Consider the following 15,919-nt stretch of genomic DNA (forward strand, 5'->3'; position numbering starts at 1 on the left):
CACATCAAATACAAGATTTTTTAAAAAATTCAGGAAAGGAAACTGTAAACTTTAGTTTGGCATTCACATAACCAAGCGTGTGAGGAGCAACGAGACAGATTGTGGGATGATAAAATACCCGCAAAATGAGTTTATTGCTTTATGTGTTTTAGAAAACAAAACGGGATGATCTGATACGGCTGCAAACCACCTGACAAAGTAATCACTTTTTCTTTTAAGAAATCATCACTGTAGAACAGCATTCATTATGTGCCTAGAGGTGATCACATGAACTGTTTTTTTGTTTCTGAAAGGCATAGAAAATAGATGATATTTCAACAGAACATTGTACATCTTTCTCAGCGAACGTTAAATAACAATATAAATAGCACAATTTGTATTGCACATCATAATCGATGGCAACTATAAATATTTTGATCAGAATACTGAAATAAATACATCTTTTCCTCATGAAAAATGAGCACGAGTTTCTCTGTGTTTGAGGAAGAGCAATCATCTCTTAGTGAAAGTGAAGTTCCAAAATAGCAACAATAAAAATGATTGGTATGCACAGAGAAATAAATTAAAAGCTTATTGATTCCTTCAAAAATCTTGGGCTATTGTTTTATACAGTCATGGAGATAAAAACAGTAAAATATACATAGGCTGTGTAAGAAAAACACTGAGTTTAAAATCAGACAAAACCATACATGACATAACATTTTAAAACAAATAAACAAAAGAAAACTTTAAAAAACATAAACAAACAAAAAAAAATCTGTTCGCATGCTCCCCCCAAGAGCAACCAATCTCCATACAATTTTTTTTACAATCATATCACATCACCTAACCGCCATGTTGGTTATACATCATTGTAATGACCACAGATCGACATTCTCCATTAAGAAAAATTCATCTTAAAAAGGCTGCATTTTACAGTGCATAGCTGTAACAAATAAAGAACTTTGCTTGATATGTACACAAAATAAAAATATTCCATTTAATAATATCTGTAAATATCTGACTACATTATTTTCCCCAAAATGTAGACAATATTATCTTGAACACCCAAGATATTAATCCCATACTCTTAACAATATTGTAACACCACATCCAAATACCAGGTTAAATAAAAAAGGCCAAAAAATAATAGTAAAATAAAAACAGACTGAACTGGCTGCACGTTTTCACTCCTCAAAGCGCTGAGACTGGAGCAGTGCATGGAGGAAATTTGTGCGGAGATCACTGTCTAATACAGCAGCACAGCACACGCACATCTGTGCACTCCTCTAAAAGTTCATTGGCTATCCCCACAGGTAAAGTCTCACCTCAGCTTTGCAGCAGCTATGTTCATGTAAACTTTGCTTTGAGATATATATATATAGAGAGAGAGAGAGACAGAGAGAGATAGTTATATATATATATATATATATATATATATATATATATATATATACATACATATATATAATTCTCTCTCTACATATACACATATATTTATTTATTTCCCTCTTTATATAGACTTTCCCTTTACACTGAGTGTAAAACTTATAGTAGTCTCAAATTCAGAGGACTGAAACAAAAGTGAGGTATCACAAATCCCTCTCTTTGTAGCCAGCAGGTGTGTTGGAGCTCGTTACCTTCTCAGGCTGCATTGGGCCTCACGCAACAAGCTGTCGAAATCCATAGAGTCATACTTGCTTTTAGTGGAAGCCGGATCAAAGTCGTCAGAATGGGAGTCTGAAAGAAGGAAGAGATATTGACAGAATTTGACATCAGAGCTGAGCAGGGACACTGGCCTCACGGCCAATTCTTGAATTTTAAACTCAGTTATTTCACCTCTGTGAAATAACTTGCTAAACTACTTTCCAATTCTGTATATTTTTGACTAGACTGTTAAGAGTTGCTTCAGTCTTGAATACTACAAGGAATTCAAAAGGATAACACTGTAAAGCTGCAAAGTCATGAAAAACATTGAAAAATCACAAACTTTAGGCTCATAATTTTGAAATTTAGCTTAATCAGCTTTGTGCACCTTGGCCTATGATATTATCTCAAAACACTCCCTTAATCTCCAGTGTAAATGCCCTTAATTAAACCATGTCTGAGTGCAAAAAAAAAACAAAAAAAAACCAGCTATCAAAGCAGGTGGCAAAAATAAGAAGCCAGTCAAAGTCAGTCAGCATAGGGCATGTATTATGATTTGTAGCTACGATAATAAATACGGCTGTCTTATCTCTGGTGGCAGGCAGCTTCACAAATGGGGCCCCCACACGGACAGTGGCATAGTTGGGGTGTGTGAGAAATGGGAATGACCATGGCAGGCAGGAGATGCCAGTTGTGATCTAATACTATGGCTAAGGGGAGGATTGTGTCACGTTGTGCACCTTGAAGGATGAAAAATGCCCCTGTGCTCTACTCTGAACTAATGGACAGTGTCTCAAAAAACAAGGAAGAGACAGGAAAAGACAGCCCCAAGCTGGAGAGGAGGGCACTGCTGGGGTGCAGCATTATTCAAGTCACTTTTTCCCCCTCTTTCTTTCCCCTCTTTGTCAGAACCTGACGCTGCTGTTCTGGCCAAACTTAATGTAAAACCCTCCGTTCTCTGAAAGGGGTGACAGAATGAAGGTCTCTTCATCCATTTGCTCCAAGGTAGGTGGTAGTCTCCTAAACACAGTGCCTCTATATGGCCCCTCATGTTAACAAATGTCACCCTGCTTGGATCTGGAGAATGTATGATCTCCACCATCTGACTACCTTTGGCCTTACCCGTAGCCATTGAAATACAGTAATGTCCTCATTATTTGAGAGAAAGTGCCCTTGTTCCCTTCCATTGGCCTGCACAACCATCAATGACACATAGACAGATCTTTCCAGTGTCCCCTACCATTCCGCATCCTTGACCTCACGTTTTGCAGAAAATAAATGAGAAGTGGAAAATCGACCAACTATTAAAGTCACCACCAGGCGTTCCCCACTATAACAAGAGAAAATGATCTTGGTTTTGTCTGTAATGAGCATCTCCTAGTGCTTGTGTGTTTAGACACTGCCCTTAGGATTCCCCTACTTCATCTTCCCATTTTCCTGCCCCTGGAAAAACGCTTGCCCCTTTTTCTAGAGAGATCATGGCCGGCTGTTACTTTATGCTCCTCCTTAATATAATGACTAGAAAGGGTCCTAGCACAATTTCTTGAGGAACTCCATTAACCCATAATACATAATACAATGTAATTCTCTATAGATGGTTACTCCTGTATGCCATTGTAGACAGATGGTATGGAGCACATGTACAAGAGCATTCTCTTTGAGATCACTGCAGCCAGAAGACACTATTCATACATGCTTTTAAATCTCAAGTCAGGGTAAGAGCATTACTTGAAAGAGAGAGCAAGAGAGAATAAAGAAAGAAAGAAAGAGGGAGGTGGGGGAGATACACAGGAGAGATGCATTCTGAGGAAAATGGGGGAGAACAGAAGACAGAAAAGCAAATGAAAAATGGAGAGCGTCAGGAGCAGATAGAGAACTGGCAAGATATAGAGCGATGGGGATAGAACTGATTAAATCAGACCCCCCAAGTCACAGCTCAGCCTCATCCTCAGCCTCTCTCTGTCTCCCTCCCTCACTCCCTCCCTCCACGTGCAGCTCAGTGTCATGACGATCTTGCCTCTGTTGAACATCCCAGCAGCTGGCAGCAGACAGAGGCCCGCTTGGGAAGAGTGAACTGATGGGACTTGACCTTGCCTTCCTCTCTTTTCTCTTCATTTTTTCAACCCCTTTTCTTCAGCCATCCAGTGAGGCAAAGCATGAAATATGCATGTACATGTGTACAGTATCAAACCGTTACTGGGGCATTTCCAAGGCTCTACTGCACCGAATCGCTACTATGCTGATTAACTGTCAAAAGTGGCATTCTGTGGGTAATGGTGTACCTTTTGCATTCCTCTACATACTGCTATAATGCAAAGATGTATAGACCTATGGTTCTATTTTGAGTTCAAAAACAGAGTGCCTGTTGAACTCCATATGCCCTCTTCAATGCCTAAGAGAAAGATACGGCCCTCGAGGGGATATGGCAAAAGCATCCTCTTTGATTTTAAGGCATCACTCAAGCCTTTTGCTTTCCAGCTATTTTCTCCTGCTTTGAAAGGCAGCCCTTTGTCTGTCGTGACTTCAGGCACTTATGTATGGCTGGAGCCAAGCTGGCGCACTTACCCAAGTCTGTGTAATTCGATTTGAAGAACTGCTTTTGTCCACCGAAGCACAGCTCAAACTGAGGCTCGTTTGACCTGCGCAAGGTGTGTCCATTCTCAAGGGCAGCAAAGGCATCACAAGTGTAGCGGTAGGTGATAAAGCCAAAATTGTCCCTGGATCAAGAACAGAAAATGAAGCGTCAAAGTATGGAGGAGACATCCACTGTGGGCCTCAAGCTGATGTTTACACAATATAAACACAAAACTGCAATCAATAAAACTATGATGAACTCTATTTTGGGGTCAAATCCTACTAATATTCAAGCCAGCCTGTCTTTTGTTGAGTTCGGCCAGTTTTCATATTTGGATAGCTCTGAAGTTGTGAGAACCCTTTTAATCGTCTGCCAATGGGGCCAAATCTAAACTAAATTTTTTTTTCCCCCCCCAGACGACAATGGAAATTGTCCCTCCTTGTAACTTGAAGTAGTGTGCACACACAAACTGGCTGATGGCCTTACCCGTCATGTCTTAAGTTGATGGCACACTCCTCGATCTCGCCGAAGACTTCAAAGCGGCGCTTGAGCTCAGAGCGTGTGCTGTCGGCGCGAAGACGTCCCACATACAGCACCCGCCTTTCCTCCTGGTCATTAAAGGCAAGGCAGAGGGAAGGATTAGAGAAGTACAGCGCCTCTGTCTTCTCTGTCTTTTTGCCCTTAACCCTTGCTTCATGACTATAATTAACAGTCACCACTGTGGGAAAGAGTAGTCCAAAGAGAGGGACTGGAGGACTCTCCTTTGTCTTTTACTCCCTCTTTCATCCTGTATGTGTGCATATGTGTATGCAATAGAGCTAAACTCTTCCTCTTATCTGATGTGAGAGTCAATTGGAGCAGCTTTGAACAGCCCACTCATCTAGAATGTTCCAATTCATGACAACTAAGCATTGACCATGGAAGTATGGTCACAAGATAAAAGCTCATGGAAAATAGAACAGCTCTTAATCTTTCCCCCTTTTTTCTGCCATAATGTACAGTGGCTGCCGTGGATGTTCTATGGAATAATGATCACTGGTTCTATCAATACAGAGCCTCAAAGATGCTGCATATATGAGGCCACAGAATATGCAGCTGGCCTCAGCTAAAAGTGCTGCTACTGCCGCATTCATTCAAAAAAGCTGAATTTTCTGAAATTTGAAGCTGAAAGGATTACTGATCAGTCTTTTACTAGCTGCATGAGGATATTTCAAAGGTACTAAACTGTTACTAGGGTGGCACACCTCATGTTGCTGGAGTTAGTTGGGGAATATAATTGTACCATATTCTATTATAGTGAATTTTATTTAGGGTACATTGGCTCAATACACTCGGTTTCCAGTCTTTTTATTGTACTTTACTATTTTAAAGTGTTTGGTTAGGGGAATGTTCAAATATGCACCTTTCTCCTGGGAAAGTGAAAGTAGTCTATCTGCAAACCTATTTAAGGTACACAATTGGACCACTGTTGTACTTTTATAGCTACATTTACAATGTTTGTTTACTGGTGAATGAAAATGAACCCATACAGTTACTTCTTCTGACAGTATGGGATAAAGCCACAATAAATTATCCATAGGCATAACAGGAACATATTGTTCCACTGTTTTACGGACTAAAAAGGACATTAAGGTCACAGTGCAAACAAGAAAGCTTAAAAAACCCACTAGGCTGAATATATAAAATTGGAGCCGTTTAATTCTGCTTGCTAATCATAAGACACAGCACAAGCCTTGGGCCATTTTTTGTATTACTGACATTATTTGTTTATGCACTCATTCACTTACTCGCCATTATCCCTAAAATATATGAATACATACAATTTGTAGTCATATCCAGAGGCCTGCTGTAACTTACACATGTAAATCAATTGCTGGCACTAAACTAATGGAACACCTTGGCACATGATGCCATTCTCAGGTCACAACATTGCCCTTTCCTCTGATTAAGCAAACATATTACAAATTAACCAGAATATTCTGCTTTCAGACCCACCCCCTCCATCCCCTCCTCCTTGCTATCATGTTAATGTAGAAGACAAAAGTGTTTGCTGAATTGGTGGTTTAGTTGCTGACAGCTGATAAATGCAGAGAGGTTTTAAAGATGACACCCCGAGGCTGGCGCTTCATATGAAGCTCTCACATACTCTGGCCCCCAAACCACTCCTGACAGCTCAGCCCCTGCTACCCATAATTGTCTCCCTGCCACAAAAGGGGGGTGGAGGAGGCGAACGTTGGGACCAAGTCACGCGTGCATTATTTGACGTGTGCATTTATCAGTGAAGGGCTGAACTGAGTTGGAAACCTGTCTTATTTCACACTCTGGTCAGGCAGAAATGAGAAGAGCAGAAATGATGTTTTGTTTAAGATTTAGGGAATTGTATTTAAAATAGTTATCCGCTTTAAGTCCACACTTCGGGACTCATATTTCCATAGCTTTGGGAAGCTGGGCCGTCTTATTTTAACACATTTTTTTAGCCGCTGTCTAGTCGATAGCATTTAGCCTGTGGTGTGATTAATAGGATCCGACAACATTCTAAGACGCCACAGAGACGTTAAAAATACACAACTGGGAGATAAAGAGGAAACGCGTGTAGCCTGAATGATTCAGAATTCTAGCTATGCATGAACTCCCTCACTGAAAGAGAATGCGAGGAAGACTGTGTGCTCGGAGCTGTCTGCAGGCATCGTCAGAGCAGGGAGTGGGAGACAGCTAGAGAGATTTTCTGCAGAAATGTGAGATTCCAATAAGAAAGGCTGTGGCACCAAAAATTAAATTAAATTAAATTACTAATAATAAATAAAATGGGGGAATGTGATCACATGTTAACTCACTATTGCTTTTTGTCGTTGCCGCTCCCTCTGTTCAGCCCTCTCACCCTCCCGTTTTTCATAGTCCCGCTGATACTCCTCCCTCTTCAGCTGCTCATGCTGGTATTCTTCATAGCTGTTGTACCTATGAGAGAAAAAATAAAGACACAGATTATTTTTTTCACAAAAGCAACCATGTGTGCATTCATGTTCTAACACTGGGTTCATCATACAGGGTCATAAAATGGCCAGATCACGGTGGACAGAGATTGTGTTTGTTTGTTTTTTTGGAAGCAAAGAAGAAAAACAAATGCATTAATAAGACATCTCCTCGCATTGCAAAAGGTTACGGCTCCCATAGGAAGCACTCCTGAGGGAGCACGTCAGGAATTGGGCAGCTGCTTCTGTCAGCACAACTTCACATGCCATTACTTTCTGCTTAGTTTGAGCTTTGTGCCCAAAAGTGGAACTTTTTTTCTCATTTGCAAATGGCTGACTCCCTTTGCAAAAAATAGGATTTTAAATCTTGAAAGCAAAATAGGCTGCTAACAGTACAGAGATGCAAAAGAATTTTGTTTAGATATTTACCTAGGTCTCCGACCGAGAGTAGAATGAGATTGGGACTGAGGGCTTCTGCGAGTCCTGGATTTGAAAGTGCTGTTGTCAACAGTGTGACGAGACCTGCATGTCGAATAACAAAAACACAGAATTTGTATACATTTCTTATTTATTTATAACAGAATTAGTAGGAGCTTAGTTCTTATTGAATATCTATCTTACACTCTTTCAGGACCACAACCAATTGAGTCTTACCTTTGCCTTAGACTTACACTGACACGTACATATGATCTGTACTGCATGAGGATAAAAGTGATAATGCAGACTAGAGATGTCAGCTATGGCATATCAGAGTGGTCGACATAGACATCTACACTTGTGGTCAGCACCTATGGCTGACAGTGGCCTTTTTGGGATTCTGTTACAGGTTATTGGGTTAGATCTATTAAATGACAGCTTATTACTATGTAGGAAACCTGGCATATCACAAATGTTTGTGAAACTCTGTGATGCTACTTCATTCAGAAGGTAGTCTAACAAGACAGTGTATTACCTCAGGAATGTCTGGGAACTCCCCTTTTTTTGGAGAATTCTCTTTCAGTACTATTCCTTTTGCCTTTGGTGCAAAATCAAAGGCAGCACTATAAATATTGTCTCCCTCGTGTTCTGTGATGATGTAACCCCCTTTAAAGGGGTCCGGTACTTTCATCTCCCAGGGACCGAGTGGCTAACACTGATGAGCCAAAACAACAGCTGCCACTAAAAAAACAACAAAGCCCTGTCAAGCAGTGAGGGACATAATCTAAAATCCAACATAAAAAGGATGAAGGTTGCGATGCTAAGAGCTGTGAGGTCTTCACATACTCTCACAGAAGACTTGTTTGTTCAAGGAATGACAGAAACACACCCCTATTTCCTTCACGTGTGATCAAGACTACATGTCTACAAGACACCATTCAGAGAGGTCAATTTTGTGTGCTGTAAGAATTTTTAAATGATTTCATTCAAGTTATATCTAAAGTTTGAAAATGCAGGTGGACTGAATAAACCAGCTCAGATTCTTGATATCAAAAACGCATAGCTTCTATCTCATGATGCCAGTGCCCTTTTATCTAGCACATAATGCAGGGGTCACCAGTCTTACCCTCAGATGGCATTGCAGTCAAGCAGAATAACATGTGATTCCACTCATTTTATCAGCTGGTTTCTGTCTTTAAAAAACTCAGTAGCTATATGAGGTGTGTTTTGCTTGTTTGAATGAAAACCTGCAGCCACATCGCCCTTTGTGGGTAACATTGGTGTAACATAGCATACACCTTTCAGGATGTGCAACATAAGCTGTCTGCACTCAAATGGTCATGTTGAGAGACTTGAACTAAACTACAAACACTGTGACTATGATGTGTAAGTAAGATCCTTCATCTGTACCTACCAAGAGGGGGAGCGGCTGTCTGGGGACTGGGAACAGGAGTAAGGAGACCTAGAGAGGGATCTACGTCTGTGGTGTGAGGAAGACCTGGAGCGGGACCTGGAGTGTGACCCAGACTGGGGCCACCTGAAGTGCCGTGGAGAGAGCAGAGTTGAGGGTGGCGAGACTGAGCTCCGGGAGGGCGAGCTACTGGATGGGGAGCAGGAGGGTGAGCGTTCAAAGAGGAGCTCCAGTGGAGTCCCTTCCCACGAACAGAGAAGACGCTCGCGGCCCACCTCCAGATCCTCAAAGTCAGGCAAACCCGTGTGCATGTAGCTCCCAAAAGGGTAATAGTTTTCATCCCCGGAGTCACTTTCATCTAGTGGCTGGGATCCTCTCTGCTCAGCCTCATTGAAGAAAGCTTGCTGGGGGTTACCAAAGTGCTTATTGAGCTCATCCCGTATCTCCTGGTCTCGCAGCAGCTTTCTGACAGCAGAGTTGCTCTCTGCTGAAGTTTTGGCACCCAAAGTGGGGTTGTGGTCCTGCCCCTGAGCCTCCTTGTCTGGAGAAGCCTCCTGAACGGTGGGGGGAAGGCCCTGCAGCTGCTTGGCCAGAGAGGAAGACAAGGGGGAGACGGAAGACGAAAAAGATGTAGGAGTAGAAGAGGACGGCATGGCTGAGTCTTTACATTCTACATGCCGGCCCTCCACCGGCCCAGTTAGTGAGGCAGCTATGGCGCTGCCATCTCGTTTTGTGCTGGCAGACTGGCAATAGTCATGATCACCAAAGACACGGGGCGTGGGCCGCTTGCCCCGGCGCTCCTCTGAGCCTCCCAGAGGCAAGGCAGAGGATGCCTTGCTCAGCTGGGCATAAAGCTCAGTCTGCTCTGGGCCCTTCCTGCTGGAGCCACTGGATGGCTGAGGGCATGGGCCTCCATTGCTCAGCTTGGCCCTCTTGCTCGTCAGGGCTGAAGAAGAGCATGAAGACAGCTTGGTTTTGAGTGATACTTTGAAAGGGTTCTCTTGACTGGCTTTGTGAGGAGGTGTGGTAGGTGGTGTCAGACCTGCACAGAAGAGGGAAGACAGGATATAAATTCACAATGCTGTTTTTTTTTTTGTTTTTTTACAGTGTGATGCAGTTCTGCCTGTACTCCATCTATTCAGTCAGTGAGTACCCTTGATTAAAATATTCCTTTTCATTCAGCCCTAATCCTGATCCGTATTTTATTGGAATATTGACAGATTAATGAAACCTCAGATGGCACACTGAAAGAGCACAAGTCACTTCTCCCGATTTCCTCCTGACCTTGCACAAACCCCATTCATTAGAGAAAAAAAAACTCTTTCCAACACCTACATCTTATTAGCAAAAAACACTGGAAATGTATAGAACTCTCTAAGGGTTCTTTGTAATAAGTACAGATTATGACAAAAACATCAGAGAGGTCTTAAAAGATCTGAATCCTGCATTTGCGTGGGTGTTGATGGCCTACTTCAGTACATGTATAAACTACATGCCTTTTAGTTTGGAATAAGAGCTCAGAGGCTGCTGGGGAATGTGTTATCATTCTCCTCGGCTGTGCCACCTCTTCCCCCTCATGAACCACGGCAGTCCTGACAGATTTATGTGGCACCAGATGGCAGCTATATGAGAAATCCTGAGATGTGCCGTTTTACGACATTGTTAATGCACTTGCACAAACAACTGAATGTAGTCCTTTCTCCTCTCTCTATCCCCCTCTTATCTCTTCCCAATGTCTTTCCTCTCTAGAAATGATTAGATATTTGTCTGATAGTCTTCTGAGCTGTACACATCTTGCACATGTACAGGTCTGATCATTAGTAGTCAAGAGAGGCTTGATGCAAATTTGATGGTCAAATTCTAGCAATAGGGAAAGGCCCTGTCTCTCAACCATAGCTCCTACAGCACCCTCTACAACTGTCCCTCTACACATGTACAATTGTGTATCTCTCTTTTAGAACGATGTGGTACAGGTACCAGCATGGCTAATGCGATATTTTAAATAAAACAGCCCTCAAAATAGATGTATTATTACAGTGGTGAAATGAGCTATGGAGAGTAGGGAGGAGGGGTGCTGCCAAAGGATTTTCTGCTGCACCAGTGAAACGCCATCTGGGCAAAACAATGCACACATGATCGTTAAAACTAAGAGCCATTAGCACCTTTGGAATAAATCAGAATTAGATAAATATATGCCGCACAGTCGGTGATGGATGTGACATAGACACAAACACTAATCATCCAGCTGTGGGTTTTCTCATCTGTTTCCATCCGGGTGTGAATTACACAGGGACCTTCCAAACGAATTACTACCTAAAGCTTACAGAGCTGATCCCTGTGGTAATCTCAAAAAGCCATGCGAGGAGTGACACATGGACTGACCTGGGTGTCATAGATACCATAATTAAAGACACCAGCAGCCCACAGTAAATCTATTAGAGAGGAGGGGATTAGGGAGCAGTATTAAAGCTCCTGCTCTCTGTCTATTCTGCAGGTGTCTTGCTTCAGTCATTTTCTCCACATCAGCCTTAACTAACTTCAGCATTCTCCAGTACGGTACATCCTAACCACTGCACTGTTTCTACCTCTGCACGTAACACAGCATTGCCTCAACTGAAGCCAAACTGTCACTGAAACATGTGTAAGGAAATGTGCTGATTTTTGCTACCTAAATGGACATTTTCCCTCACTAAAACATTTCTGCCAGTCTTGCTCTGACTCATTACCAATTAATCAGGTGTAACAGGAATTATCCTCTGCAGCTCCACATTATCTGAGCATGTAGAGCTTGAGGTAGGCCATAGGAAGTAATAACGGTACAGGACCCTGGCAAGCTAATCCCTAAGTGGAAAGGCTCTACATCAAAGTGCTTACTTTAATGGCCGCTTTACACTAATATCCAATCCCAAATCTGTGTTGTGTAAGGGGTGCAGGATGAAAATTTGTGTAGCATAGCTACATTTAGCACTAAATGGAGCTAAACCTTTCCTGAGGTTAGGAGACACAGCCAAGTGCGATAAATAAAGGGAAAAATTAACAGCCTCTGATGGTTCCTGAGCATGACTTCAGTTGCTCTAGGGGAGACCCAGTGTAACCTTTAACTCTTATGTACACAAAAGATTGAGCAGCAGTTTTATCAAAGTCAAATACAAGAGCCCACAGAAACCATAGATACCCCCCAAATCCTAAATCCTGTCAACCATAATACAAAGTGTCACCCTAAATCTCAGGGGTGAGTCAGATCTGTGCATTGAGGGCTATTAGTTGGTGGTAAATGAATATCAAATGACCCATTCATTCTGACACTTTGTGAGATGAAAAGGGCAGCCATTTTGTTTTTATTGACCTGAAATGATTCATCTCTGCATGGGGGCTACTGAAATAATTACCTGCATGAGAGAGAAAGACAAGGAGACATCTATCGAAACCTTGTGTTTAGCCTCAACTGACAATCATTTATTTGCCTTTAACTACTCTTTTCCTGCAGCTTTCAACAAAACAATTTATTAATAAATATGTAGTGGACAGCAATGACGGCAGTAAGAATAATAAAAATCCCTTCATATTAACCCATCACGTAAATGGCATTCTTCCCATAAATATTGGACTGAACATCGGAAATTACAGCAATGTCTCTAATCAGATTGCCAGACGGCAAAGATACAGATACTATCAGCAAACTAGATCACATGCCAAAACTAATTAAAACAATACTAATGCTGCATCAATTTGTGTGTGATATATTGAGGGAGACTGACTCCTAGTGAAAGAACATTAAGATCTAAATGAGAGGAGAACATTAACTCTTTGGAAGAAAGCAAAGCAAGTTCCCTTTTTTTTTTCTTTTCGCATTCATACAATTTATATTATGCTGGTCTTTCATGACTGAACAATGAGTAAAATACACTGATTTGCTTACCTGGGGTTCCAGAAATCTCCACACTCAATGTGCGTTCAATGGTCTTGTTCTCAAATGGAGATCCTTTGTGGTCACTGCAAGACATAAAAAACAACCGATTAATCACAATGAAGAGGCACTTTTAAATGGTTGTGTGGTTTTACAAATGGAAATGAAATCTAAAAAAAATGCCTCATGGTTGGAATAGATCACTTTCTTTGCTGCTTTAGTTCAGATTTTGTCTGCTCTACAAGAATGGTGGAAAAACTCACTTACTTTGGAGACTCTGGGGTCAAAGGAAGTGGCAAGGTGGTTGGTTTGGCTGCAGAACACAAAGGAGCATGGGTAATTAATTAACTAGATTAATTAACACACTGTGCCCAAAAGATATCAGGTCCACATCTACAAATCAATTTAAGATTTCGATCATTAACAGCGATGATGTGGAACTCCCAACCCAATACAAAGCGGCTAGAGTTTTATCCAGCCAAAAGTTTAAAAGAAAGCTAATGGTTTCTAGCTTGACCCCATTTGTTTGTTTGCTTTTTTGTCTCATTTTAGTCTCGCTGCTCACTTTCTGAGGCAAGGTGAAATGATGGCATGTGTCCAGATATCCAACCCATGTGAAAACTCCCCACAACACAGAAGACAGAAAATGAAAAGAGAATGAGTTGAAAAGAAAACAAACAGCACACGCATTACAAATGGAAATGATGGAAACCGAACTGAAAAGTAAAATATTTGGCATGCAATTTAAACCAAAGCAGGAGAAGAAAGAAGAGTCGAGGAAGCATGTGCAGTTGCCTGAGGCTGCGACTGTCTCCAACTGTAGCTAGGGAGTTTCTCTCAGTTAGACAGCTATGTCAAGGCAGCCATGTTTGCTTAGGACCACATGGAAATTCAGCGCACTTTGCTTGTTCCATGCTGGAAATCAGTTGACTCCAATTGCATTTGTGAGTCAAGGTTGCTGGCTCAGCCGCCCCTCATTTTGTCTCAAGTGAAGGGTCTGTACCCATTCAGAATGTTGCCCTTTGTAAAGCATGATGCAACTGGTTGCATTTCTAGGGTGTCTAGTTTAAGTTAGCATCAGGGTTAGTCTGGAATCAAACTGGGAAGCAGTTAGAGGAGGAGAGGCAGAAGAAAGAGAGGGTAGGGATGCAGCAATGTTTACCTAACAGTGGTGGGACCTGGTCATCAGGGTGCCTGCAGAGTGCCTGTCTGTGTGGGTTCTGCCCTTGTGTGGCGGAGGGGGTGTGCTCTGGAACTAAAGAGTCTGGGAAGAGTGGACTTGGCGAGCCCCATGGGAATGACACAGGGCTGCCTAAGACATCATTATAAACATCCACCCTATTTTGGCCCACTATATCTTTAGACTGTCCTGTCTCCTGCTCTGATTTCATTAACCAACTTTCTAAGTCCAAGTCAACCAGTATGGAAAGCTCGAGGTTTGATGGGTCAGCCTGACAAGCATCTTGGAAGTCTGGAACAGGTTTTTTTCTGTGTTGTTCCTGACTAGCTTTCACTTTATGCCCAGCCCACCCTTCATCTTTAGGAGTCATTTCGGGTGGGTCTTGCCTGTCCATCTGGGGGACATTAGGCAACTGCAAGTGGGCCCGGTAACGGGCTGGCCTGGGCCTGGAGGTCAGCAGCTGGCTGAGCATGGGATGCTCTTGCTCTTGCCTCCTCTTCCTAATGGTTAACATGATGTGCCTGTCGGCACGGCTGGCCCCAGTCCAGCCGCCCGCCTCAAGACAACGGCCACAGCTGCCTGCGCGACCCATCTCTCTAGGCGGTAGAGAGTAAGAGTGCATGTACCTAATGAAGCGGGCGGCGGCCAGGCTGCCTGTGTCTGCACCCGGCTGCAGGCCCGGCGGCCTCCCCTCTTCACTGGAGCAGGCGTGGCCACAGCCACTTCCACAGGATGGCACAACAGGGGCGGATTGCTCCCCATGTGTACATCGCCGCCAATGCCCTGCCCCCTCACCAGCCACACTACACGCTCCAGCTCCCTGGCTCTCACCTCTCTGGGCCTGCGCTGCCAGCTGCTGCTGCTGCTGCTGCTGTTGTGATGACAGGGAGGCAGAGGAGGTCTTCTTCTTTGAGGCTGTAGAGGAGGAGCAGGAGGACAGGGAGGAGAAGGAGGATGTGGACGAGGAGGACGGAGAGGAAGAGGATGAACAGGACGAGGTACCAGGCCCACCCCTGTCCTTGCCGCAGCCTGACCAGGTGCTCTTGGCTTCACTGGCTCTTGTCTGGAAGGCATCATCGCTGGCGGTGAGGTACTTGAGCAGCTCCGTGCAAGGGCGTCTCACCAGCCGGCTTGGCTGGGGACAGACCCCTCTTTGTTTGCTGTTCCAGGGGTTTTCCGTCTATAGAGAGAGAGCAAGAGAGAACCAAAAAGCATGGAGAAAGAGAGGAAAGGGCAGAAGGAAAGGGAAAGAAAAAAATGGGAGTCAGTTAGCACAGAGGTGATGTTGTACCCTGCATAGGGCAATACAAGCATGTATCAACCATCATCTTAATTACTAGGTCTTGGGATAGCTCTGGTGAGATCCGGATGCCAGTGGCAGGGGGAAGGCATCACAGTGTCCTCTGGGAGATTGCCATGTGTAGCACTCCAGAAACAGGAGTCAAAGTCATTAAAGAAAATTAACTCCTCAAAGAGAGGCATTTGTGAATGTGGGTAAGAGGGTCACACATGATGTGTGCAAATGACTAAGATGAATTGAGTCTAATTAACAATTTTACAATGTGATACACTTGATGATTGGTAAATATGTCAATTTTGGGGCATAGAGCATAACATAGCTTGATGTTTTTTTAACTTTTGTGGACAAATTTAACACAACAGCATCACTGAGATTGTAGGGGTATTGTAATCTGTACCACTTGGTAAGTTTTGGATAAAATATACCCAGCTTTGGAACGGCCTAAATCCCATTCCAAGAAACAATACTATATAGTAAGAAGAGAAAAGAACTGGGAGACAAAGGAGCAGTACTTTGATGAAGCATGTGACACAA

The 15,919-nt window shown here is 43.0% G+C and overlaps 1 protein-coding gene across 1 annotated transcript in view; it reads right to left on the reverse strand.

Annotated features, from left to right (window-relative positions):
• Nucleotides 1-1,435: 1,435 nt before the first annotated feature.
• Nucleotides 1,436-15,919, reverse strand: part of ppargc1a (peroxisome proliferator-activated receptor gamma, coactivator 1 alpha) — a 400,186-nt gene continuing 385,702 nt past the window's right edge. Inside the window, 10 exon segments of the mRNA XM_037547673.1 lie at nt 1,436-1,719; nt 4,192-4,343; nt 4,688-4,809; nt 7,036-7,156; nt 7,600-7,692; nt 9,002-10,040; nt 12,918-12,991; nt 13,173-13,218; nt 14,712-14,985; nt 14,987-15,265. Coding sequence (XP_037403570.1) covers nt 1,616-1,719; nt 4,192-4,343; nt 4,688-4,809; nt 7,036-7,156; nt 7,600-7,692; nt 9,002-10,040; nt 12,918-12,991; nt 13,173-13,218; nt 14,712-14,985; nt 14,987-15,265 — 2,304 coding nt within the window. The 3' untranslated portion in view covers nt 1,436-1,615.

The sequence above is a fragment of the Pygocentrus nattereri genome, chromosome 2, assembly GCF_015220715.1.
Source record: "Pygocentrus nattereri isolate fPygNat1 chromosome 2, fPygNat1.pri, whole genome shotgun sequence".
Classification (NCBI taxonomy): Eukaryota; Metazoa; Chordata; class Actinopteri; order Characiformes; family Serrasalmidae; genus Pygocentrus; species Pygocentrus nattereri.